The sequence below is a fragment of the Serinus canaria genome, chromosome 13 (assembly GCF_022539315.1).
Source record: "Serinus canaria isolate serCan28SL12 chromosome 13, serCan2020, whole genome shotgun sequence".
NCBI lineage: Eukaryota > Metazoa > Chordata > Aves > Passeriformes > Fringillidae > Serinus > Serinus canaria.
The window spans coordinates 628,523-656,087 of NC_066327.1; the positions used below are offsets into that span (position 1 = coordinate 628,523).

At 49.3% G+C, this 27,565-nt stretch overlaps 1 protein-coding gene across 2 annotated transcripts in view; it reads left to right on the top strand.

Annotated features, from left to right (window-relative positions):
- Nucleotides 1–27,565, top strand: part of FGF18 (fibroblast growth factor 18) — a 63,991-nt gene that overhangs the window by 3,216 nt on the left and 33,210 nt on the right. Inside the window, exons 1-2 of one of the 2 annotated variants that reach the window (XM_050979874.1) lie at nucleotides 1,854–1,949; nucleotides 20,018–20,198. In XM_050979874.1, the coding sequence (XP_050835831.1) occupies nucleotides 1,893–1,949; nucleotides 20,018–20,198 (238 nt within the window). In that variant the 5' untranslated portion in view covers nucleotides 1,854–1,892. Of the gene's footprint in view, nucleotides 1–1,853; nucleotides 1,950–20,017; nucleotides 20,199–27,565 lie in introns of those variants that run through there. The other variant, XM_030229443.2, reaches the window with a different exon arrangement.

Below are 27,565 nucleotides of genomic sequence, written 5' to 3' on the forward strand. Positions count from 1 at the left end.
AGGTCATTCACCTTCCCCTGCAGCACCAATGCCCCTGTCTTGTTTTCTTCTCTTCTCTCTTAGGAAGTCACTCTGATGCTTGGAGTTGCTGCAGTTCCAAAGCAGGGACACTGGATACCCTTGCAGACCCTGGAGACAATAATTTATTTATGCAGGTTGTTCTTAGGAGTGCTCTTTCGCTGATGGTTACTGAACTCTCCCTCTACCACGTCTTTAACATTCTTCAGTTTATCCTCCTACCTTTTCACACTTCCAGGAGTGATTTCTCTTCCACGTGCTTTTTTGTTCTGTGTGCCCTAGAGTGGTTTTGGGTTTGGCTTTGGCTTTGGAGTCAATCTCTGCTCTACAAGCAGGTGAGAAACCCCAGAAGCACCTTGCAGGGTTGGAGGGGATTGCCCCATGCTCTGCTGGCTCTAGCGGCACCAGTGACCCTGAGGATAACAAATTTGGGGACGTGAGATCTCAGAGGGCCCCCTTTGCCAGGGCAGGTGGGGGCTGAAGGCAGCTTCAGTTTAAGTTGAGCAGTAGGATCTGAGGGTCTGTCCTGGTTTGCAAGAGCTTCCAGCTCTTCTGTCCCTGAGCCACCTCAAGTGCATGACCAGGCAGAGCACGGGGCAATGCCAGCTTGGGCTGCCCTGGCTGTGCTGCAGAGCAGAGGGTGGTCCTGCCTCAGCCTCTCCCCTGCCTGATAAACCTCTCCGTGTTCTCCTACACGGAGTGCATCTGTCTTAGATTATGAAGAGGTCCCTGATAGGGCCAAATCCTTTGCTTTTATGGCTCTTGTAGGTTAAGATCCAGCTTTGGAATCTGATCCAGAAGCAAACAGGAGGTCAGAGGAATGCTCAAGGCAGCACTGGGCTATTTTCACATCTGCTGGTGTTGTGTAAGAGGAAGGCTGCTGTGTGCCATGCCAACAGCAACTTATGTTTCTCCTAAGCTCCTGTGCAGCGACAGACAGTTATTGTTTGGGACATTGTAAAGTGAGACACGGAGAAGTGTTGCTTCCACACGTTCAGTGAGCCAGATCCTGCGGTCTGGCGAAGGCGCACACAGCACATGTCAGAGCGTGAGCAGCTCCCCCCTCTCCCTGCCTGCTGCTCCATAGCTGCTCTCCCTGGGACAAGCAGGACGGGTGGCGAGTGCCACCAAATGGCTCTGGGGACTCACTGTGGAGAAGACAAAGGAGGTCCTGCTCACGACATGCCCAGCTTGCCTTGGCTGGCCACTCTTTCTGTGGGTGTGCAGCAGTGCTAGAGCCACAGCTCCCTGCCTGCCCTGTCAATGTCCTCCTGGTGACAGCACCAAAGGCAGGTTGCTCGACTGCACATCACCAACAAGGTTATTCTCATGTCTCCCCTCCCTGCAAATGGGCACCCACCTGCCTTTGTCCTCTCTGGGGGGCACAGTGTCCGTCTTGAGGCAGTGCCAAGGCTGCGTGTGCTGCCAGGGATGGAGCTTTGGGCATCCCCACATTGCTCCTGAAGCGCTGTGGGATGGGGTAGGTGGTGCCTCCGTGGGCTGCTCCTTCCTCGTGGTCAAGCCCTGTGTGCCAAGACTCCTTGGGACCCAGAGCCCCCCAGGCTGGGTGATCTGTGCCTGCCCTCTCTGCTCAGCCTGGATTGGGAACACCACGTCCTCGGCACAGCATCCCTGTGCCAGTAACGTCCTCCTGCTCCACGAGGGTGGAGAAGCCATGCTGAGAAGAACAAAATATGGCAAATGTGGTCTGTGAAAGGCTGGGTAGCTCTCTGTTGATTTTTCGGATTGCACCTGCCTTGATTACTAGGCAGTGAGAAAACCAGAGAAACTCTGTAAGCAAAGCCTGAGTTAATGAGCAGAGGAGCTCAGGGATGTGGAAGTGCTTGGCCCCTTCATGGGCTGGAGTTGATGGGATGGTCCCTGGCTGTGGCTCTGTGCTGGACTCCCAGTGGTGGATGCAGTTCCTGATGGTATGGCTCTGCTGGCCTGCAACCTGCAGAGGCAGGGTCCTGTTGTGCACGAAATCGTTTGTTCCAGTTGCAAATGCCCTTGCTCTCCAGGAAACAACCATGTGGCTTGCCACAAGGGATTTTTATTCCCTGCTGCTGACTCATTGCACCAGAATATGAAGTGTTGTGTCCTGAAGCTGCCCTGTGTATCCTGCTTCTTCCTCCTGAACTTTGGAGAGCTTGGGCTTGTGGAGGAGGAGGAGACATTGGAGCAGTTGCCTGGGCTGGAGTAGGGAAGCTGAGTAGCAGTGGGCTGGTGCTTGGGCTTAGGTGTGCTGGGGTTCTCCTGTGGGAGGGGCGAGGCTCAGCTTAGCTCAGGGGGGCATAGGTGTGGGTCTTGCTCCTACACAGATGGGGATGTGCAGCTTGTGCCCCCACCAGCAGCTCTTGGCTGGCTGCCCTGGGTACATCCTGCCTTTGCTTCTCACTGAAGGTCCCCAGCCCTTCAAAGCGCTGGGGCGGGTTCTCTGCCACAAAGGCCCCTCAGAGACATTTAGCAGGAAGATTTGCAAAGCTGTTTCCAGATTCCAACACAGCGAGGCTGACACAAACGTGAGCTGCTTCAGCACTTGGGGGCTTGGCTTTGCTGTGGCAATGGGCAGCAGAGCAGAGTTCCTTGGGGGCTTTGCTCTGCACCCCTGCATGAGTGCAGTTTGCTTTTCCAAAGCCCCAGAGATGTGTGAGGTGCTTCAGAGGAACAGAAATGGCCATGGGTGTTGTTGAGGAGAGTGCCTAGAAGAACACCATGAGGTTCAGATTTTAATTGGGTGCAGTGTGATGCTTGTATTGTATTTTGGTTTTGCTTTCCTTATTGCACCTGACAAGTATGAGACTGGATGGAGGCGAGGGGCGCAGGGTTTGGAGTAGTGCAGGATTTGAAGTGATGTGAGGTTCAGTGCAGGGTTCAGAGCAGTGTGGGATTCTGAGAGGTGCTGGGTTTGGAGTGGAGTGGGATTCACAGGAGGAATTCCTGCTCAAACTCAGAATTAGTTTTTCTTATAGAGTAGCTTGGCTGTATCAGACCACAGTGGGAGAGAAAAGAGCAAGCAGAACGGGCAAAGGGTGGCACTGCTTGAGCTCTGTGGCTGTGGCTGGCATGTGGGATGCAGCTGGTGCTGCAAGTGACTGCTGAGGGTTGCAGGAGGCTCAGGGAGGATGAGCAGCACCGGGGGCTCAGGCAGCCACACTGAATACTTGATTTTGCTGTAAGCTGGTAGCACCAAGCTGGTCAGCCGGGCCACTGGGCCACTCTCTGCTGTGGGAGGCTGAGCTCAAAAGAGAGAGACTTATCTGGGACTGAAAATCATTATTTTGGATATATAAGCTACTTCCCAGATCCTTGGGAGTATTTTTATCTTCCTTTTCTTAAGACTCTGTTTTGCTCTTTTCTCCCTTGCAGAGCTTCTTTTGCTTTGTTTTTCCACAGATTTAGATACTTTATTATGCTAAATGCAGGTGGAAAAATGTGTTTGTGGAATGTGATTTAATAAGGGAAAAGAGGAATGGCTGCTGTTGGTGCCTGGACAGGGATGGGGATACCACCTGCCAGGGTCCCTGCCTGGTGTCTGGGAGCTGCTCTGGCCCTGGGAAGCCTGGGGTGGGTTGTGCTGGGGGAGCTGGAAGCCCTGGGCCCAGGGAGGCACCTAAATGCCCTCCTGCCTGTGAGATGCTCTGCTGCAGGGCATGGTCTTCCTGTGCTCTGATGCTGAGACCAGGGGGCTTCTACCTGGGTACTTGTGGCCTGGAAGGTCCAGACATGATTGTTTTTCTTTCCTCCCTGGGTTTTTGTGTTTTGTTCACCTGCTGTGCCATAACAGCAGGTACAAGCAGAAATTATGCAGAGCTCTGCAATGTGCTGCCTACCTAGCATGTCGCCTCTGTGTCCTGATGCCTCTCCAGATGTCCATGGAGGATTAGGCATCCGGCAAAGCAGCTGGAAGGAAAGTAAGAAAAAAACCCAAAATATAAAAGACTGTCTGGCTCTGCAAAAGTATTTTGCTATTGCCATTCAGCAGCCTTGCCATAGCATGAAGAGAAAAAAAGGGGAACAGAGAGGAAGGAGGAGGCTTAGCCTGTCATGGTCTGTGTGTTTCCCTTTGTGCTGCCTCCTCACAGCCCCAGGGGCTGCGGCAGGTGGGAGCCGACTGCCAATCTTCCCCCTCCAGGGGCTGGGCTCTGCTCTGTGCCCCCGGGGCTTCCGTGTGTGGCTGGTTCCCTGGGCTGGGCTGCCTCAGCCCCTGCCTGCTCTGCCCACACAAACAGCTGCATTTCAGGCTGAACCACATGGCAGTGTTGTCCAGGCAGTGACAGCACATCCTCCCCTTTGCCAGGCTCTCTCACACCCTGCTCATTGTGCCTTTTCATGGAGTTACTGCCTTGGTTCTGCTGCAGCCAGGAGAGCCAGAACACTTTTAACCTCTGGAGCTCAGGGTGCAGAACTGCTCTGATGATGCCCTGCACGTGGCTCCTTGCCTGGGCTGGTGCTGCTCTGGCTGTGGGGCTGGAGCTGGGCTGGTGCTGCTGAGTTTGCTGCTGATGCTGCTGGAGGTCAACATGCTTTGGGGGCTGTGGGAGAACAGGGGAAGATCTGAGGCTGTGGCATTGGGATAAAAGGCCTCGAGTTGTGCCAGGGAAGGTTTAGATGGGATATTAGGAAAAAAATTCTTCAACAAAAGTGTTGTCAAGCACTGGAAGAGTGGAGCCATCATACCTGTAAGTGTTCAAAAGATGTGTGGGTGTGGCACTTGAGCACCTGGTTAAGCCATGGGCCTGGTAGTGATCCTCTAAGATCACCAATCTTAGAGGATTGGTGATCTTAGAGGATTTTTCCAACCTAAATGTTCTGTGATAAGAAGTGGGCAGTGGGGAATGGCCCAGCATATCCTACTCACTGTTGTGTGGCTGGTGATGTATAGGAGATGGGGCAGAGTCCAGCCCCTGGGCTCACCCATGTGGAGATGGAAGTGGTGGCAGGCTGGGGATGCTGGCACTTGCCCCAGGCAGACCCAGAGCCCCCGTGGTGGCCAGGCTAATGGGCTGGATCTGGAAACAATGAGGAGCTGGCACTGAGGGGAAGCAGGGTGGAGAGGGGCCCAGTGCGCCCTGTGATTCCTCTGCTTGTCTTTTAAAATCCAAATGGATGGATGCTAAATCCTGGTGAAGGTCCCAGAGAAGTGCATATTGTGTGGATAGAAATGTTAGGATGCAGCAATTAAAAACGGATTGCTTTTCCTACAAGGTATTCCCAGCACTCCTTAGTCCTTACAGTTCTTTTTTCTCCTTTTTCTCCTGTATTTCAAATCCCTTTTTTCCTGCTAGAATACTATCTTTGGCAGCATTTTGAAGGACAGCTTGTTAAAAAGCTTTTGTATCTTTTGGGATACCCTGAGTTGCTCTTGCACAGAAATGCAGAATTAACAGGGAAATGCAGGGAGCAGTGGTGAGCCTAGTCAATGACTGTGAATAGTGTGTGTGCTGGGTGTCTGTAGGCACGGCTGCTGGGATGGGAAGCCCTGGGAACATAAATTAAAAAGTGGGCGAAGGACATTTTTGATAGAAGGGCATTTTGCTGCTTCTGTGATGGTTTTTATCCATTTGAGGAGAGGGGTCATCTGAAAACTGGCAGTGCTGTGACCACAGGGACTGGGGTCCCTTCCTTCCTGTCACACCCTGGGTGATCTCACAGCACGGCTGCATTGCTTCTCCCGTTGGAGTATGAGGTGCAGTCCTGATCAGATAATTGGCTTGGCCTTCCCAAGCTGAATTCAAATCACAGGTGGAAGTGGACTGTGTTGTAGAAATGAACAGTGAGTGGAGTCTGTGCTCTGGTTCCAGCCATGTTCTCCAGCTCTAACATGAAGCTGCTTTTGGCCCCCTTACTCTTCCAGGCTGGAAGGTTACGACCCCACATGAGCAGCCTCAGTCCCTGGGTGTGAGGCTGCACCGTAGGACTGCACAGGGCAGTGCAGTATTGATTAGCTGTACAATAAATTATGATGTATGTAGTGCAGGTTTCTGACCCCATGGTCACGACCTTGCAGTGATTGGGAGCATGCCAGCCAGCTGAGATCAGAGCAGCCTTAGCAATCGATGGGGCGGCAGCAGCTCTGCTGCAGGGACAGCTCTGCTGCTGCTGCAGGGACAGCTCTGCTGCTGCTGCAGGGATAGCACTGCTGCTGCATGGACAACTCTGCTGCTGCAGGGACAGCTCTGCTGCTGCTGCAGGGATAGCACTGCTGCTGCATGGACAACTCTGCTGCTGCAGGGACAGCTCTGCTGCTGCTGCAGGGACAGTGCTGCTGCTGCTGCTGCAGGGACAGCAGTGCTGCAGGGACAGCAGTGCTGCTGCAGGGACAGTGCTGCTGCTGCAGGGACAGCAGTGCTGCTTCAGGGACAGTGCTGCTGCTGCAGGCAATGGCACCTTTGTCCTGGGGAGCAGGCAGTGCTGCAAGCTTTCCCTGAAATTCCACCTGGAGCTCCGTGCTGGGAGCTGGGATGTGCCAGCCTGACCCCAGGCTGTGGGCATGGGAGGGACTCTGTGTTTCCATTGGGGTTCTCAAAGCTGGAACATCTCAGGCTGGAAGGGAGGAGCGAGGGCAGCTCTGGCCAGCATGGAGAGTCTCCCCTGCTCATCACAGAACCAGAATGGTTTGAGTTGGAAGGGACCTTAAAGCCCACCTCGTTCCACCTCTGCTGTGGGCAGGGACACCTTCCACTGTCCCAAGCTCCAGTGTCCCACCTGGCCTGGGACACTGTCAGGAATGAAGCACCCCTGAGGCTGCCAGAGCTCCAGGAGTGTTTGGACAGCACTCCCTGGCATGCACAGGGTGGGACTGTTGGGGTCTCTGTGCAGGGCCAGGGGGTGAACTGGATGATCCGAATGAGTACCTTCCAATTCAGAACATTCTGTGATTCTCTGGGCAGTCTGTGCCAGTGCCTGACCACCTTCCTAACGGCTTATCTATATCTCTCTTCTTTTACTTTAAACCCCCTTGTCCTGTAATAAATGGGAACAGTCTGCCAGCAAGGCAGAGGGCTTGCTTTGTGCTGTTTATGTTGAAAGAGTAGGTAATAGGAATTTGATTGCTATTTAAATGTAGCAAACAAGAAAATTAAATTGATTTGCTTAGCTTTCATTTCTGGAAGCCTGATTTCCCCAGTGTGCACCATCACCGTGTGAGCCAAGACACTGAGCACCATCAGGTTCAGTTGTGGGGTTTCACTTCCAAAGGAAATTTGTGCAAAGTCTGATCTGAGGTCAGCAAGGCTGAGCTGGCAGAGCTGCCCTGTGCTGGGTAGTGGCCCTGGGGGAGGCACCCGAGGGCATTCCCAGACCAGGCAGGGACCTGGGGGTGTCTGGATGAGGCACAGGGCCTTACGTCACCCCAGTGCCCAGTGCTGCGGGTGTGGTGCTGGTGGCTCAAAGGGCTCCTGGGGGATCCCCAGCTTCGTGCCACAAGGTCTCATGTCTGTGTCTGCCCATGTCTGGCCTGAATTTTCCCCAAGCAGCATTTTCCCACAGCTGGTGACTGGTGATGGATGGAGCAAAATGTGGGGGGTTCTCCCTGGTACCTCCAAGCTGTGCAGGGATGCAGCAGCCCAGACCTCAGTGATTTTAACACCACTTTATTTTTTTCCCTTATTTAAAATATTTCAAAATCAGATTTATTTTCCAAAACTGTTGAGAATTGTTCCCTGAAAATGGGAAACTTGCAATCTAAATTAATTAATACCAAATGAGACTTATCCCTAACTCAACAAAGCTGAAAGATAAGAAATCCTACTTGCCTGATGGTTGCAGTGTAAATATTTCCAGGCAGAAGTGTGGCTAATAGAGATCAGAACAAATCTTCTATTAGAAAACAAACTCTGCTTTTCTTTTCTGGCCCTAGGCTCATGTTTGTTATATGGGACCCCGAAGGCAGATTGACAGTTTGGTTTGGATTAAAGTCAACACATGGTTTATGCCATATTTTTGATAAGGCTCAGTAGGAATCTGATTTTTTCCCAGACTGCCTTTAGTACATAAGTAGTAGAATTGTCCATTCCTGGGAATATTTCTGCACTGAAGCTGTTGATGAATTTATTTATGGAGGGAAGATGAAATTTCTTGTTTTAAAAACTCTTAAAATCCCAAGTCAAGTTGAAATCCATTAACCGCAAGCTGTAAGCTGGATGTGAGCTGGACAAACTTCAAGCTATTTTATTAACTGATCTAGAGTGTGTTTTCTTTAAATACCTTTGGAAAGGCAGAGAGGAGGAGACTGGCTCATGCAGGGGGAGCAGAGCAGGTCCCTGCGCTTAACCACCATCACCCAGTTCCAACCAGCAAGAGTAAAAACTGCCACCATTTGCACCTGTATGTGCTTGTGAGCTCAGGCTTCTTCATGGGAATAACAGGCATTGCCACATGCTGCTGGTTCCCTCCTTGGTGAGTCCCCAAAATGGGCTTTGGTTCCCCTTGGGTACAAACAGCTGTGTATTTGTATGGTGTAGATTTATTCTGTTTCTAAATCAGCTTCACTCTCCAAAGTGAGTGTCTTTTTGTCATTACTGTGTTTCCTAGAAAGAGAGTGGGGGAAAAAAAAGTAGAAAAATTGGGAATGGGGAGGACCCACGGAGGAACTGGGAATTGCTCACTGCCTTTGAACTCTGTGCCTCAGCAGCTCTGTGCCTGGAAACCCATCTGCAAAGCTCTGGGTCTGTCCTCACTGGATGATTCAGAGAGCTGTTGTGGTTCATTCTGTGGCCACCTCCATCTCTGTTGCCAGTGTGGAAACTTCCAAATGGGATTATTTGATCGGGATTAAACGGGTCCCAGAGTTGTCTTTGGTGCTTGAGGGTAACTGGTGCTGGCAGGACCCTCTGGGTGATTGTTCAGTGCTAGAACTGGACACTGGAAAAGCTCTGACTTGATGGTGATGCTGAAAGCAAGTGAGATACCTGTGCCAGCTCTACATTAACTCCCTAGAAAGTGGAGTTGGTGGAGCTGAATGTTGCCTGCATCTGCATTCATTTGAAGCTGCCTCCAGCAGCAGGTTGTGCCCAGCCGGGGCCTCAGGTGAGCTGTGCCCTGAGTGACAGCTGCTGGGACATGTCATGGACTGAGGTCCTTGTCCCTCAGCCAGTGGAGTGGGCTCCCTCCATCCCTCCGTGCCGGGTGAGCCGGAGAGCTCCAGCCTGCAATGGAAATGGGTGTTTGCACAATTAGCGTGGCCCCTTCCTTCCCTGGGAACAGAATGGTTTATTGATTTCTGTGGCCCACTCACCCCCACCTATTCAGCAATAATGACCCTTCCACCCCAACTCTAAATCATCCCAGCATGCCTCGCCCGTAAGCCCTCTAATCTTTTTGGGTTGTTGTTGGTATTTATGCTCATGGAGGTTTATGATCTGTCAGTGCTGGCTGCTGAAATGCTTTATTTATCCATGGGCTGGGCCACACAGGGAGCGTCCTTATTCTGGTATCATGTTCAGGATGCTGTAGTTAAGGGTTGTGTCAGCACTTCCACGCACAAATCTCGTTATTCAGGGGTTTTGCAATTCCGTGGAAAAGAAAACCAGCGACCTGGCACAGCAAGGGGAGGCTCGAAGGCAAACATGAAAGCCCAACAACTGCTCATTTAGGAATTATTAGATGGGCAACCTTTTTCCTTGAGGAAAGTAGCCAAAAACATCCTCCTCCCTTGGTTTGATTTTGTGCCAAGAAAACCCTCTTTTGTGTGCTTGTGTTGGGGTCGGATGGGGAGAGCACAGTGAGGCAGGACACTGGCTGGGATCCTCTCTGGATGCTGGGAACAAACCTGTGGCTGGTGCAGACCAGAGCTGCCTTCTCCTCAGAATGTAGGGCTGTGGAGAGCTCAGGAGCTGCTCCTGGGGCCACAGCCCTGGCAACAGCAGGTGATGGGTTTTTATAAATGTGATTTATGGCCCTGTTAGTGCTGGAGCTTGTGGGCTTATAAATTATTTGGAGATTTCTCAATGATAGAGGGAGTGTGGTATAAACAGGAGAGATAATAGGGCTTGAGAATGTATTTCAAAGGGCTTTTGGGGAAGGAGAAGTTCCGTGACTGCTGGCAGGTATGGGGTGATCCTGGCTGTGCTGGAGGAAGAGCCTTTACAGATCAACCCAGCCAGCATATTTTTTATTTCTCCCTGTTAATGCTGATGGGTTTTGTGGGCACTCCATGGACAGCCTGGAGCAGAGTTCATAACTTGGAGCAAAAATGCTCATGGAGCCCTTTGGCCTGGGACAACAGCCTGGGGCTGGCATTGAGGGTGACTTGTGCAAGCAGAATTGATCAGTCCTCAGGCAGGAGCAGGCAGTGCTGACAAAAAGATGGAGAAACAATTTACAAGGTGATATAGTGCCAGGACAAAAGGGAATGGCTTCACAGTGCCAGAGGGCAGGGTTAGATGGGATATTAGGAAAAATGCTTCCCTGTGAGCAGGCCCTGGCACAGGGTACCCAGAGCAGCTGTGGCTGCCCCTGGACCCCTGGAAGTGTCCAGGGCCAGGTTGGACATTGGGGCTTGGAGCAACCTGGTATGGTGGAAGGTGTCCCTGCTATGGCAGTATTGGAACCAGGTTATCTTTAAGGTCCCTTCCAACCCAGGCCATTCTATGACTCATCCTGTGGTTCCTCAGGAAGGGGATTGTGTCACAGAGGGAAATCAGGATGCCCAGCTGCTGCTGGATCCTTTTGTTAGCAGGTACAGGGCTGGTGTGAATGGCAGGGACTGCTGAGGAGGTTTCTTCCCCTTGGCACCATTCCCACAGAGGGTCACTGGGTGTTACCTTGTCAGAATGGGCAGGAGTGGAACTGACTGGAGCTTAGTAAAAGATTTCCAGAGAGGACACTTGATAGAGGAAAGTGATGCTGGGATAATTCAGTCATGTCCCCAGGTATCTCTGCTGAATCAGCTTTTAGAGAAGCCACTGCTCTCCTGAGGTCAGTACTTGGGAGCTGCTGTGGGGACAGTTACTGGCCGAGTCTCTGTTTTCTTTGCAAATGCAATGCAAAAAGGTATTTTGTGAGTTTTGCCCTCCCCTGGTGTGCACTGCTTGGTAGTTGCCGTGTTTTACCCTAGAGGGAGTTGCTTTTCTGCAGTGGGAGCAGGGATCTGTGTTCCTTGGAGGTTGTCATGGGACCAGATGAAAGGAGCTCCCAGGATAAGCACGGGATCGCTGCTAAGGTGCTGCTCCTGCAAATGTTTATTCTCTTATGGGCAGGTTGGTCTTTGATCATCTTCCATCTCCTTCTGATGGCAGGGTTTTCCTGAGTATCCCTTGGGTTTTCCTGAGTATCCCTCAGGTTTTCTGTATCTTGGGCCTTTGCTCTGATTTTTGTGGAGCTCTCGACTGGGCTGGTATCAAGCAGAAGAGCAGAGATGTCACATTGAACCTGGCAGGCCCATGCTTCAAACTGACATGTTTAGTCCCTGTGGTGAATAACTCTGCCTTTTTCCAGGGTTTAGGAAATGCCTGACCAGTTTCAGGGTAGTGGGCTTGGGGTTTCTGCTCTGCCCTGCTGCTGTGGCCAAATGGGTTTGCAACAGGAGCATCTCCCCTGGGGAAAGGGGAGAAAAGGTCCAGGGTGCTTTGAACCGGGCATGTTTCTCAGTAATTGGACTCAGGTTCAGTTGAAGAAGTGAACAAATTGCTGGTAAGTACTTTTAGTGGGGTGCTGCAGCTTTTGTCCCAGGAACACCCCACTGGAAGCTCTGCCCACTGCAGCCCCACTGCTGTGGCCACCCAGCCCTGGGTGAGCAGCAGAGGGTCCTGGGGACAGCCCATGTGCTTGGCCAGCAATGCCCTTGGGTGGGGCAGGCAGCCCCTCAGCCCTGTGCTCACCTGTGCAGAGCCACCTGTGCTGGGCAAGGGTTTAATTCCTGCATACCAGAGTAGGTTATTTCAGCAGGAGTGCTTTCTCCATCAAGAAAATTGAGGTTTTTTGTTAAGGTAGTGGAGGCAGTTGTAGCATGCTGAGCTGGTCCCTGGTTTCACAAGGCTGGTTGGGGCTGTTCTGCAAAGCCTGTTGCAGATTTCTTTGCAGCAACATCAATGCTGTGAGGAGGGACAGGGACATGAAATGATTACTGAGAAATCTGTGTATCCCAGTATGAGCAGTGAGGAGTGGTGGCAGCAGCACAGAGCCTCTCAGGGATGTGGGGTCCAGCATAGCCCATGTGAAGGGTGAAGGACATTGCCACTGGTCAACAGAGTGCAGGGGACGTGGATGAACACAGAAACTTCCTCTGGAGCAGAGTGCACCCCACACAGAGACAAGGTGCCGGAGCTGGAGTGGTCACACCTGTGTAGTGCCAGGTCAGACCTTCCAGCTCTGACCTCCCTCACAAGCCCTGGGCAGTGGCTCAGGAAGGCAACACTTGGCCAGGCTCAGGGGAAGTCAGAAGGACCACCCAGTTCTGATAAGGGCAATTTAGAAAGGAAGGGGAAGATTGTGAAAAGAGGGGCAAAGGGGCACAAAGGGAAGAAAAAACCCACCCCACCGCTGAACAAAACTGAAGATCAAGACGGCTGTTAAACACACTGCCTGTGAGGGAGGTCTCACCGTGCCTTTTCTAATCTAGAGCCAGCCAGGATTGTATTAACAGCTTCAACGCAATGGAACAAATTAATCCCTGATGTAATTGAAATCGGTGAGGTCTCACAATAGGTGAGTTTGACCCAGTGGGATAGAAATAGAACAAGTATTGGAATGAAGGAGTGAAACGAAGTCACACTGTTCAGCCACTGGTATTTCATTCCTAGAAACAAAGGCCAGACAAATGCAGAGAATACATGGCTCTGCTGGGCATGGTTGAAAGCTGCTCAATAATATCAAGCTTTGAAGGGATATTTCTGTGTGGAGAGGAAGTATATAGCAGAGATATAACAAGCATTAAAAAAGACAAAGAAAGAAAGGAAGAAAGAAAAAGCCCTGCTTGCTTCTTGCCTGATGGATAGCATGGTAAAATAATACCAGCTGTTAACTAATAACTGTCACCATCATTATCATCAAGATCTATTACAATTGGAGAAAAATAAGAAAAAGAGTTAAGGTCTAAATTGTATTTCTGGAGACTTGAACTGTCAGGAGCCCATGGCAAACTGTGGCCTCCCACAGATCTCCCTCAGCTGAGGTACCTGGGGTTGGTTTTCTTTGGTCAACACAGGTAGCAGGAACTGGTCCCACTGGGAAAGAGCTGCCTTTGAGTGCTGGGAGGGGGCTCAGTCTTGGCCCCTTTGGTGCTGCAGGACCAGGGCACAGCTCAGGGGCACGGGGGGCACAGGGGCTGCCCAGTGCAGGCAGCTGAGCTGCTGCTGCTCGTGGTGACATTGTCAGTAATGTGACCTGGGAGCTGCTGGCAGTGACCTGTTCTGAGCTAGTGAGAACAGACAGATGCAGGGGGAGATGAGCGGCTGGGGGTGTTGGAGCCCCTCTGGGAGCTGCATTTCAGCACCTCAGCAGCACTCTGGTGCTGGGCTGTGCTGTGAGCAGCGACATCCTGTCTCCAGCTGGGCTCCTAAAAGCCATTCATCAAGGCTGAAACCCTGCTCTTCCCCAGGATTAACCATTTCCCAGGGTGCAGCAAGTTTAGAATCTCACCGTATTACACATGGTGCGTTTTCACAGTTCTGGCTACGGCTCATTCCACCATCAAAAGGAGAAACTTAGTTTTTTTGATGGTGGCATCATCTTTCTCTAGAAAATGGTCAAATTCTGATTGATGGGCCATAAAACATTCATTTCCTCAAACTCTCAGGTTCCAGTTGTATGGTGCTCCCTCCAGCCTCCCTCCTGGTCTCATACTAGGCTCAGTAACACTGTGCCTGCCATTCCTAGGCCGACAGATGCGTTGCTTTTGCAGTGGTGCATGGCTTGAACAGCTGGTGCGGTCTTGGAGCTGCTGGAAGTGTGGCTGAGTGATGGCTGCATTTCTCAGAGGTTGTGTGTTTCAGAGGGAACAGAGGTCTGGCATTGCCCAAGGAGATTCAAGCTGCCTTTCTAAATGCACAAGGCAGCTCTCCCCAGGAAAGGAGGCTTCACAGCTTTTGGATCCAAGTATGTGTCACCTCACGGAGCTGTGTCCCCTTTTCTAAGCCCTGGAAATGTGTTCTCCTTGGGTCTTATTTAACATTTCTGAAATCCAAAGGGATGGGCAGGCTTGACCCACATCACCCCATTTCATTCTCCTTTTCCAGCTTTCTCACCAAAAAGAAATACCAAAAAGCATTTCAATGTAAATGCCATTGGTAAATTTTTTTGTGGAATCTCATATCTGATCACTTTGAACCACTACTTCCACAGTGCTCCATGCCCTTTCTCACAGACCATCCCAAAGAAGGCACAGTCACTATCCATGGTGACATCTCCCACAGTTTTAGAGTGCAACTTAAATTTTTGGATATTTATTTTTCAAAACAAAAGTATTTTTCCATGGGTATCGGGAAGAAACAAACACCAAAGCAAAGCTCTAATTTCTGTAATTTGGAAAGGCTTAGCTCCATTTGTGGAATTCTGGCACTGTTGCACCATGGCCTCTCTCCCATTGGATGTACAGAGCTTCACTGCAAAGTACCTTCTCTGCATATCTGAGCATGGAGCTGCTTTTCCAAAGGTGCTCCTAAAGCTGCAGAAGGGACACACCCAAGCCCTGGTCATCCGCTCCCGTCTGGCTGCTGGAGGCTCTGTGACACGACGGTAACAACATCCTGGTGGTGGATTGACTTTGCAGTTAAATGGAGGAAAAAGGAGTGCATTGTGTTTCACTGTGTGCTGAGGGTGTCTGCCATGGGGAGCTAGCAAATCCCGCTCTGATTTGTATACAGGAATTCTGCCAAAGTCATGGAAGCAAAGTGGTTTGTTACTTTCCTTTGAGGCTTGAGAGAGATCTGTCTTGGATATCCTCTTGTTGACCTTATTGAGTTAACTTTCATGTGTTTAGAAGGTCATGGAGAAAATCATTAATATTAGGTTGATTTGATGGCTGAAAGGTAATAAGTATTTCCTGCTTATCAGATGGGGCTTGAGAGGACTTCGAATAGCCTGATTTGTTTATCTTTTGCAATCGGTATGGGCCTTAGCTAGAGGGATTTTGTATTCCTGATTCAGCTGGGGGAATGACATATGGTTGAATGACATATAGAGCTCTCTATTGAGTGCTCTGTAGCATAAATAGCAAAACACCAGGAAATTCTCAAGTCCAGCTCCCAGCTAACTTGGGTATGCTGTGGGCCTTGGACATCTCATGCTGTAACGCTTTATGACATGAACAATAACAGATTAACATCCCCCATTACTGGAAAGCTTGAAATAGAAAAACCCAAAGTGTGTGGAGGTTGGTTGGGTGGAAAGCCAAATCCTGCAAGCGTGGCTTGGCATAGCAAGGCTTTCACGGACCTTGGCGGGGCTGGGATTGCTCCGTTCACAGGAGGCATCTGTGAGTGCAGAGATGGGGCACGAGCCTGTGCAGGGCTGACATCACAGTGCTGCTGCTGGAGGCTTTTGCTGCTGCTCCTGAGCTTTTCTTGGATTAATGCACAGTGAAACCTTAGGCTGCATCAGCAAAATGGTCCTTCCCTCACCCTCCGTCTGGGATTTAACAAAGAGGGGAGTCATTCTTTAAGCTGAAGGATCATTGTAAAGCCATTTAAAATGAAATCTACTCTTATTTGAGAATCATTTGGCAAAAAAGCACTTGAAAATCTCCTGTTGTGGACTCACTCTCACTGGAAGACAGATGTCGTTTCTGGTTCCTTTGGCTGTTGGGAAAGGAGGTAGGACTGAATGCTCCACCTTGAATGATTGGGCAAGGACAACAGACAAGGGAGAGTAGCTTCCTTTCATGAGTGAGGCATTTCTGTTGCTTCTGGGGCTGGAGGTGATGGTTGTTTTTAAAATAAATGCTGTTTATTCCCTTGTATAAACTCTGGATAGCCAACTGTATTTGTAGCTGGATCTTATCACTGAAAGGTGTAGTGACAAATAAATAACAAATGGATAAGAAACTGATGGAAAAGGAAAAGAGAGGAAGTATGAAAATGAAATGAAATTCGATGCTCTGATTTAACAACTGGGATTTTGCATGTTATAAATTGTTGCCAAAGAATGAGATAGAGTCACACAAAACCACTATTTTGAGATGCTGAAATCTCAAACAAACATGCACAGACAACAGCCCATACCAGTTGGACAGATGCCAGACAGACCATAATACAAACCCAAATCCCTGGAGGAGTCCTGTCTCCTGTGTCCCACAGTGCTTCTCAGGAGTTAGAAGGTACAAGCAACCCTTCCCTTCAGGGACCTGTTGTGTGGAGCTCTGGACCCAGGGTCTGTTTTGCTGCCTGCATGGAGGTGTGAATGATCAGACTGAAAGGAATAAAAGGGCCTCATTTTGTGTCTGATGTGTTATCTGCAGTAATAGCATTTCAATAGCAAAAACAAAAAAGGAAAACTTGCTTTGGTGAACAGTAGTGAAAGCCCTTCAGTTTAAGGGACTTAAAGACATTTCTGCATTCAAGTGTATTTGAGGGTGAGGGCACTTGGTTTCTGGTGACCTCCCTGACTGAGTGTTGGTGATCAGTTGCCAAAGGAGACATATGTTACCAATTTTTATGAGATTTATAGAAGAGTCTCTCTTTTGGTATAAATATACATAGACTTCCTTATCTCAGAGGGAGTGTACCCTGTAGGGAAGGGGTCCTGTGAGAGTGGATTTTAGCAATGATCAAACAAGTTTTATCTCATAAAATCAACATTGCATGAAATTTTTGGGGGGGCATTGATATTCTCTGCTGCAGGCCAGATGCAGCCCAGGCTGGCATGGTTAATTCCCTTTGGCCACCCTCCAGCAGAGCATCCTGTTTCCACAGGGTGGTTAAGTGTGAGCTTATCTTTAAGCAGGTGGCTAAATCCGGGTGGTTTCACTGCTGCTCTTACTACGGCTTCTGGCCAGGAGACAGCTCTGCTGCAAGGGGAACCTACAGCCTGTTCATCTTCCAGGATTTCTGCCCTCGGTCAGAACTGGGCACTTATAGGGAAGTGGTAGAGTGATATGGGCTAGGCTGGCTGTATTTTGGGGTCAGCATCCCCTGCTGATTCCTGCATCAGCCTCTTCAGGTCTTGGCTAAGGGTAAGGCCAGCCAGCTCCTTGGACAGGGGAAGAGGAGATGTCACCCCCTGTGCTGCTGGTGCCCTTCTTGCAAAGGGAAGGATTAATTAGCTGATCTTAGGCAGGACAGTGGTGACAAAGGTGTGTTGGTGACATGCTGGAGCAGAGCCCTGTGCAGGATGCTCCATGGGTGCTCCTGGGCCCACTGAGGCACTGCAGCCACAGGCTGGGGCCTCTGCGGTGTGAGTGCTCCAGAGACAATTAGAAGATAATTAAAACATGTTTTGGAAAACAGATTGAATTTTCTGTTAGGAGTTTCCAAAAAAGCAAAGCAACCTGCCCTTCCCCCCACTTCAAATCCCACCTGTTTTGGTTTCTTCCTAGAAAAATGTGAAATTCATTAACATGTGGTGAAAGCAATGTAATGACGTCATCTTGATTTAAAATCTGTTTTAAATCTTAAAATAATGGAGCCAGAATTTTAGCTGCAAATAACCTTGCTTTGTGGGCACAAGGCAGACTGTCAGCATGACTGGAACCTTTTTGGGTTTGATAGTTTTCAAATCCCAACAATGGGATTTGAAAAGAAAGCCAGAAAATACATAGCAAGGAGAAAAAGAAATTAATATGATTTCTGTCAAAAGTCAAGTCCTGTGTACTTCGCTCAGGTGTAGCTGTGGTGCTGGTGAGGGCAGGGCAAGCAGAGCCCTGCTCTCTGCTGGCCAGAGCTCTGTCAGTGTCCTGACGTGGCACCCTGCCATGCCCTCTGGCTCGGGGCTGCTCCTCCTCCCACTCCCCAGCTCTGGGTCACCACTCCTGGCCACCCTGTTTTCTGAGAGTGGGAAATATTGTGACCCCTGTCTGTCACCTCTGACATCGTGGTGAATGTCCCAGCATTGCCCTGAGCCTCCCTTGCCCAGCCTCTGCCTGTGCCTTCAGCTCTCTATGGGCTTCTGACAGCCAAATCAGAGATAAATCACTTTCTCCTCAAAACATCAATTCAGAATCCCAGATTTTAGTGAGAGCACTGAAGGCAGTCCCGCAGCATCACTGGGAACCTCATTGCTGCTGCTGCTGTGCTGAGCTTGGCCTTTGGCTCAGGGTGCTTTCTGAAGGTCTGGTGCTTAGCAGCACTGCCTGCCTAAGTGAACTTTTCTTCCTGCTGCGGGCCTGGGTGTCCCCAGGATAACTGGAAATGCTGCAAAGTTCTATTGAGGTTTTGATTTTCAGGCTTCACTGTATTTGCTGCTATGAGATGATGTGCAGGAGGCTGAAGTGGGGCTCTTTGGTGTGTTGCAGACACTTTCTTTATGTGTTTTAGTCTGGAGTAGATCTGAACAAGGATTTATTGACCTTTTCCATTTCCATTGCCAGTTCCCTCCCCACACTGATACATCAGAATACTTTTGCTTGCAGGCCATGTTTTGGGTAATTTATTGTCCTGTAAAGGGAGTCTGCCACCAAAATGTTGCCCATCTGTGAGTTTGGAGTAGATGGTGTGGATGTTGTGGTGCAAATGCTCCACTGATCATAGATGGACAGTTTGTGGAGCAATTTTTGGGCTTTCCTATCGCTTGGGTGTGAAGAGCTTTTTGGGTGCATGCTTCCCAGTCTCCCCTTTGGGAAGGCATCTGGAGAACAGTGGTGTTATTGGGTCCTCTGACCTCGTGCAAGTCAGGATGACTCTTTGGAAGGAAAAGTGGGACTCCTGTTTTGATATTTCTTGGGAATACTTAAAATAGGAAATAAAATGAACAGTTTATGGTAATAATTTAAGCTGTAGTGAACTAGGGTTAATTTATTCCCTTGGACAGAACAAACAGATGAGGTGGCTGAGGCTGTCAGACCCCTGCTGATCACAGACACTGGTGGAAGAGCTGGTTTGACTCTCACCACTCCTCCTGTGGCCCTTTTGAGGTGGACAGAAACACATCCATGGCTGGTGATCATGGGGTGGCTTCACTGCAGAGCAGAGCTGTTCAAACAGTTAAGCTGAAGAGTGTTCAAGTGTCACTTCTATTGTAGTGGATTTTATGCCAGTGTGAAGTTCAAGTCCAGACTGCTAAGGGCAACACAAAGAGTTTTTTCCCTTGACATTTTCCTGCAGTTAACCCAGAGAATCAGTGCAGCTGCTGAAGGTGATGCACCAAATCTCTGAGAACGGTTTGGCTGTCCCCACTCTCCAATTTGGGCCTGTGTAACCTGGTAGAGGCTGTGCATATGCAGTGGGGAGCCTAATTTATGGTCAGCATGGCTGACTAGGATTTAGTCAAAGCAGGGGTGAGCAGAAGTTTTTATTCAAAAACTGCCAGTTTGATTGCAATGGCCCAGGTTTGGTTGACTGTGGAGAGCCAGCTCTGGGTGGAATTACACACGAGTGCCTTCTCGAGGGTCCAGGTCACTGCGACCCCGAGATACGTTCAAAGTCTCCTTTCCAGCCTACAGGCTTGAAGAATGAGTCGGAGCTCTTCAGTTCTTGGTCTCAAGGAGAAAGGCTGGACACGCCCAAATCCCTCCATCTTGCTCCCGAAACCCCCGTTCTAGTAACCCCAAAAATCTATTTTTTCACCCTATGATAATTTCACTATTATGCTACTTAAACTGCTGTGGCATGCAGGTCTTCATACAAGGCTGGTAATTTGCTCCACACATCATAATCAAAACCACAGGTGCTCTAGGCTCTATGCCAGGGTTTCTGAGCCCCCTGGCAGGGGTCCTGGCCATTCTGGACATCAAAAGGGATGTCCTGAGTTCCAACAGTGCCTGACACTGCTGCCAAGTGAAAGGCAGACAAATCTGAGTCCCCCAGTGCCAGTGCCCTTGGCAGGCTAGTCTGCAGTCCCTCTGCCCAGAGCCTTGTTGTGTTCATGGTCTGTTCTGCTCTCTCTCCCCACTCCCCACCTATCTCAGATGTTTGCTGCTGAGGAGAATGTGGATTTTCGGATACACGTGGAGAACCAGACGCGAGCGAGGGATGATGTGAGCAGGAAGCAGCTCCGGCTCTATCAGCTCTACAGCAGGACAAGTGGGAAGCACATCCAAGTGCTCGGCAGGAGGATCAGTGCCAAAGGAGAAGATGGAGATAAATATGGTAAGAATATTTACTGGGATCCCCCAGACTTCAGGTCAAAGGCTTTAATCCAGACTGTTGTGCTAAGAACCTCTTGGGAGAAAAGTAATAAGAGCAATAAAAACAAAATAAAAGGAAAAATAACATTTCAGGTTAAGAACATGAGATTTGTTTTGCTGGTGCTGCCTCCCAGCTGCAGGCAGTTCCCACAACACTGCCATGCCCCAATTTATTAGTGTATGGTTGAAGAAAAGCATGTCTTTCTCCGCAAGCCATGAGCTTACAGTGTGTTTACTGCAATTCATAAATGATACCTAAATTGCTGGCTGGGAATTTACTGCAATTCATAAATGATACCTAAATGGGTGGCTGGGGATGTCCTTTCCCCGTGAACTCTTGGGCTTGTGTTTGGGTGAATCCAGTGTTTGAACGAAGCCCTCGCATCTTTTCAGGTGGTGGGATATTTGGTTTAAACTGAAAGTAGATTTTGAGAACTTTGACAGTACCCCAGAGCTCAAGCTGAATCTCTTCTTGACTGTGTGGATCTTGCAGGAAAAACTGTACTTACCCTGTGCTGACAGCACATTCAACTATTCTTGTGATTTGCATGCGAGCAACATGCTGGAAATGCTGCTAGAGGCTGGGCTATGAAAAATGCTGTAATTCTGGTTCATTTTGAGTTGGTTTCTGCTGAGATGCTTTTGCTCTAGTTGGCTGTTGGGAAGATTTTAGGGCTGTAGAGAACACTGGTCCTGTCCGTGTTTGGGATGTGCAGCCCTGTGTGTTCCTGTGCTGCTGCAGAGGTGTGTGTGAGAGTTTGCTGGCTCGACCATTCGTGTGGGATTGTCTGGTGCAGCACTGGTGAGGTGGAGCTGAGCTACGAGGAGGGCAGGTCAAAATCTGGGAGCGGTTGTTCCGTCAGGAAGCTTCAGGACGGATGAGGCACACGCCGAGCACTGAGGGTAGCTGCTGCCACTGCAGGTGCAGGAGCAGCGTGAGCTGTGCCACGGGAAGCGGCAGCCAGAGAGCACCTGGCAGGTAGGGAGTGACCCCCCCCAAGGCACTTGTGTGGGGTCAGCCCCTCTCTCAGAGAAAGCCCCGCCCTCAGGTCTCATCAGCCTTGTCCTTTGTCATTCCCAAATTTCCAGATATTACAGGACTGAAAAGTGCCACTTGGCTGCTAATTATTGTGTCATTTTCTGGCATTCATCCTCCTGAGCTCTGATGTGTAAACGAGGCGCTGGGCGCTGCTGCCGCCCGGGTGCGGCTGCTGCCCGCGGTGGCTGTCAGGTGCCGTGATGGAGTTTTCCTCTCGGTGAAAGAAGGCGGCATTTACAGTGGGTGCAGCAGGGAAGTGTTCCCGGGAGCAGCTGACAAGTGCTAATTTATGTGTCAAAGCCCATCTTGTCCCCTTCATACATATGCAATCGTGTCTGAACAACAAACCCCGCGTGGGGGAGCGTGCTCGTGGCCGAGGGCGCTGCTGCCATGACAGACCCCGAGATTCCCGGCCGAGAGCTCCAGCATCCCTGCCTGCCTCCAAACCCTGCTCCCCATCCCTGCCTGCCTCCAAACCCTGCTCCCCATCCCTGCCTGCCTCCAAACCCTGCTCCCTGGATGCCGGCGAGCTCCATGGGTTGTTTGCCTGCCCCCCCAGACCCCGCCCGGCTCCGTCCCCAGAGCCTCTCAGCAAACGCGCCGAGGTTGCGGAGCCTTCTCGCCCCCAGCCCTGTGAAAGGTTATGGAAATCTGCTCTTGGTGCTGCTTGGCACGGAACACTTGGAGCATGATAATCGGGGAGACAGTGAGGTGGGACACGGCGGGCCGGGATGGAACCACGCAAAGCTCCAGTCTGGGATAATGGAGGGGGGAGAGATGTCGGAGTTACTGGAGTGAGAACCATCTGTGTTACAGCCCAACCTGGACACAAAGGCAATGACACAGGCTTCATTATGTGCCAGGAACCCCTCCCCCTGAGGCATTATTATGGAGTAACCTTTGATCAAGACCAGAGAGAGGCTTAAACCGGGTCTGGGGATCTCAACAGTTGTAAACTTTTGATCCACATCTCACATCTCGGTCTTGCCGGTCAGGTCTGCATCTGGAGGAGGACACCTCTCCTCCCACGCAGCAGATGGCTGAATGTCCCTCTGGCCTTTCCCTCTCCGTGGCAGAGTGGGCTGTGCCACCCTCGCAGTTGGCACCGGCTCCTGCCCCGGCCCTGCCAGGGGAGTGCACGGCAAGGGCGATATGGGCCAGTGGCCTAAGGTTTGCAGCTTGGGGAAGGCTTTAGGAGGAGAAACACATCTGAGAAATGTCTGAGAAAAGGCAAGAGATGTAGGCAAAGGTGCCCGTGAGCTGGCTCCAGCCGTGAATTCTCTGAACAGCCTGGTCCTATTAGGAGAAGGTGACATCCAGCAAGGACCACGCCGGCTCAGGGTTCACGTGGGAAACTCTGTCAGAGCAAAGGTCCCTGGTGCTCATCACCAGCCCTTTAGCACCAGCCCATTTTAAGGACAGCGGAATAAATAATGTTTTAGCACCTCGCTCCCATCTTCCCTTTTATTCACAACAGCGTCCAAATGTTTATTTTTTCCTTCTTCTTTTTTTTTTTTTTTTTTTTTTTTTTTCCCCACATATCCAGCTTCCAAATGGGAGGGTTGTCCTGCCTTTGAAGGGAGGTTACTTTTATTGCAAGGCTTATTCACTTCTGTAAAACTTCTCACCTCTTGGTTGCAGAGAACGTCCAGAACAGAGTGAAGGTAGCAGATCTCAGGCAGGGAACTTCTGCTTTCCAAGCAGCCACCCCAAGTACAGCAAAACGAGCAGCCAGCCCTGGCTCAGGGAGGAATGCTGCTGGAGGGCTGGGGGATACAGCCAGAGGAATCCCCGTTGATTGTTTTATCCAGGTGCGCGAATGCCATGCACAAGGCAAAATGCATGCTCTGCAATGCATAATTCTGCTGCCATAACAATTCTGGTGCGTAATTTTTGGTTTATGGATTCTTTGGGGCCAAGATCTGGCCCCGTGTGTCAGATTATTAAATGTCAAATTAAGTCAGTTAATAGAATTAATTGAGTCGATGTAATCCATTTAATCAGATGGATTTGATCCCTTCTCAAATGAATTAGAATCCATTAACAGATAAGTCAATTATTGGACTAAATTAAATCTAATAATAATGCCTGCTGCTCACAGCAACACTAATTAATCTAAATACGTTTACCTATCTCCCAAGGTTGGTTTTTTTTTAATGGCTTAATTGATGTTCCTAAAGTGCTCTGAGATCTTTAGATAATAGATGATCCATGTGAGCAAAATAATATCTCTTAACAGACTATAAACTAATTAAAGGACTGATGTATTTACAAATTGCATTTTTACTTTAATCCCTTCAACCTATTCAGAAAGAATTTGCAGTGGCCCAGAAAAACAATATTTCTGTTATAAGCTTATTATTACTTTACAGGTTCTTAAGTGGTTCTTTCATTCAGAAAATGTAAGGGTGAAGGAGAAAAAAAAACCATTAATTTGCTGACAAAAAAAAAAAAAAGGACCTGGAACCTTTATAATCTACCTCTGATAAATGGTACAGATAGGGAAGAGAGGGATCAGTGACCTGAAACCTTAGATCCTTTCATTTATTTTCATTTCACAAAAGGCAGAAGACATTCTATCCTGTTTGTTCACGATCTGTGTATCCGGCGCAGTTGGGCAGGCAGAGCTCTCTTGGTTGGGTGAAGGCATTTTTTTGCCTCATTTGTATTTCACAGCCGTGGGGTTTTTGGTTTAATTTGTCCCCAGTGCTGCTGTCCTGCGGGGCACGGATCAGCGATAGCCATCAGTGCAGAGGTGTGAGAGCCCTCTGCTCCCCTCGGCGGAGGGACCTTTAATTTGCGGAGTGTGTGGGCGTGCCGGGGGCTGGGCTGCGGAGCGGAGGTACATCACTGATCGGCACGTTCAGGTGGTGTTTGCTCCACGGATCCATTCCATCCCAGTTTCAAAAACCCTCTCAGGTCCCTCAAGAGGTTATAAACCCTGTGCTTTATAAACCTTCCTACTGATAAGCTCTCTAGTCTACAGCGTGGAGGCTTTATTTGGGGACACCCTGCGCGAGAGGCAGGGCACAGGTGGGACATCAGCACTGGGCACGGAGGCGGTGCCAGTCCCTGGAGGCTCCCCCGGCTCAGCGGGCTCGGCTCAGAATTCACGAGGGACGGGTTTGGGTCTGAGCCAAGCTCAGGTTTGTCAGTGGCGTGGGGAGGGAAGGGAAGGGAAGGGGGTATGCACGCGATGCCGGCTGTCGTGTGTCCACATGCGGCGGTCGTTGTGGGCACAGCCATCACGCCCCACACAGATGTGCTGCTTTGGGTGGTACAGAGACAGCAAGGCGCTGAGGCAAACCGTTGTCACTTCCTGGGGCCGCTCCCGCCGGGCTGGTGAGCCCTGCAGCCTCCACCTCCTGCTCGAGCTGGAGCTGCCCTGAGATGCCAGCGGACCTGCCCACGGAGAGCACATTACAGCTGTCTAGACATCAGCCACACTCCATCCTGCCAGAGATTTCATTTGTGGTAGAAGTGGGCTCTGTTCCATGAGGAGGTGTAATATGTGTGGAAAATATTATAGCAAAATAACCTCCTTTAATTGACTCTAAATTTTGCAGGATTCCTTCCTAGGTTTGGGTAATCCGCTGCTCTCCAGAATTAATGGCTGACATAGCACTTCTTCGGGCTTGGCAGCCTGACAGCTAATTTAGAACTCCCTAAACTCATTTCACTAATGACTCCCATTTGTTCTATCTGAAAGCCTGGAAACAAATGCAAAATACCAGTGCCATTGTCCCATCTTTAGCAAGTCATTCTTTCCCTCAGTATTTCTGGCACCTTAACAGCAAGCTGCCTTGGGAAATCTGATTAACCCTTTCCTTTCCTGGAATAGTTTAAATCAATTTTGATCCATCTCCTGGAAAGAGCAGGAGTAAAAAACTAAACTCGTTGTGGCTGGAAGGCTCGGAATTTATGTGCGAGAAAGATAAGAGATATAGTCCGGACATCGATTTGGATTTGTGAAATATCGCCGTATTTCCACAGTTTTTCCACGTGTATTTCCTGCTTTTCTTGCCAGGAACAGGTGCGTGCAAGGTTTTGTCTGTCAGCGCAGCTCAGCTCCAAATTCTGCATGAGCTGGGATCTGCTTTGTAATTTATTGTGCTGACCCATCAGAATGGCTGTTTCCCATTTAACTGACGTATCGCTGCCTCCAGTCTCTTCCCATTACAGTTTTGACATCACGACAAGACAAATAAATTTTTTAAAAGACCTTTTATCTTCTAAACCATTTATTTTCACTTACTTAGCCTAGGGGCAGAGCTGACCTCAGCGAAGGGGATGATCATTCACCATGGCAGCTGTACAGTCAGATGGGTCCTGGGGACAGGCCTGAGCCGAGCAGCCTTTGCCCTCCCTCCAGCTGCTGTGCTGTGGCTCTGGGCTTTCCCCCGCTTGCCCAGCCATCCCTGAGAGCTGTATTATTTTTTGTTCCTTGAAACGTCTCCCCTTTTCATCTGCAGTGGGGCAGTGGTGAAGCTGTTCCTTGAAAGCAGATGAGGGGATGAGCTGAAGCTTCAGGCAGCTCAGGGTTTTGCTGAGCCAGGAGGAACTTCTGTGTGAGGCAGAAACCTGAGCTAGGGCTGGGGCTGGAACTGGGGATGGGGATGGAGCTGGGGCTTCCAGTTTGCTCTGGGCAGTGAGGGCTCTTGGTTGCCCTCACCTTCCTGGTGGCTCTGAAAGGTTCTATTTGAAACACACTGTTAGCATCTTTTACAAATCATCTGTATATTGAAGACACTTTCTGTTTTTATTCTGCCATATTCTGTGCCTGTGCCAGGGTGGGGAAAAGCCTTGTTTAGGAAGGATGAGAAGTTTAAGAAAAATCCTAGCCTTTTTGATTCATGACAAAGCCATTTTGAACAATTAATTTGTTGACAATTTACTATTGATTTGGAAAGCTGCTCTCCTGAGCTCCTGCTGCAACCAGCATCACACCTGAAGCCCAGCCTCTCTGCAACAGTCCTTGTTTTGTACCTGCACTAACAGCAAAACTTTACATTTATTTTCCCTCTGACACCACACTGATTTTGGAGTCCCCTACTCCTGGATCTTGAGAAAGTTTAAAGAACCTTGACTTTCACAGGGAAACAAAGAATCTCCTTTTAACTCTGTGTCTAAACTTCACAAGTCTCCACAAGCACTGGTCAGGGTTTGGAAAGCACAGGCCTGTCTGTCAGCAAATATTAGAGACTTAGAAATAATGAGGAGAGGTAATTTAGAGATCTGCTGATAATTTGTCATTTTTAATTCCTGTGTGGAGTGGAAAGTGAGCTTCAAAGTGAAAAATCTTTATTTTTATGCAAGTCATAAAAGGGTTTTTGTTAACAGTTTGTGTGTGTGTGTATAAATCTGCACTGTGATTTAAGTGTTCCCATTAGAAATGCAGAATAGGAAATAGGATCCCATCTGTGAGCAATTTAAGAGGAAGTGAGACAATGGAGTCGATTGCTGCTTCAGTGTAGATAATCAATACAAATATTATTAGTATAGTGATTTATCTTCTTAGACACTTTATGAAAATGTGAATGCCAGCCCCTGAAGACAGGTCAATATGATGTTATCTGTTCCTGCCTTGCTGTGTTTATGGTGCTTTCCCATGAAGGTCAAGAAGCTGCTTTGTTAAATGTTCTTCCCCGGCTCTGATGAAATAACACAGAAACAAACTTAAAGCTTTCCTTTCTCCTCCATGGCTCCAGAAATGCTCTGTGCTTGTCAGTACAGTGATTACTTCTGTCCGAAATCTGTACTGGGGACTGCTGGGGGGACACTGGGAGGTTATGTGTAGGGTCTTTCCAACCCAAAACATTCTGTGATGAAGTACTGGAAGAAGTTTGAATAATTTTAAATATATTTCTAGGCCAGGAGTGATTCTGTGCACAAATGCTGAGAGCTCCTTTAGGTTTATTGCAGTTGTTCTGTGTTGATGTCTGTTACCAAACCTTGTTTTGTGCTCTCTGAGGTTTTCCCCTGTCTAAGCATTTGCCCAGTCATTGATTAATTCAAGTTGGTTCTTGGGGTACAAGTAAAAGTATCCTACAAACAGGCTAGTCTGCATTTCCAAAAGGGCTTTTAATTGCTTTTACTTTGGAGAGGAAGGAAGGAAAATATTGTTAACAAATGCTCTTGTACATTTTGCTTTGGGTGAACATTCCCGTACATGATGTCAAGTGGCCAAAGAATTTTTTTCCTTCACAAGAAACTTTGGAAGAATTGAGAAATGTCAATAACCCTGTTAAGAACTGCCTAACTAAAGACAGGATGGGGAATACAAAACTTGA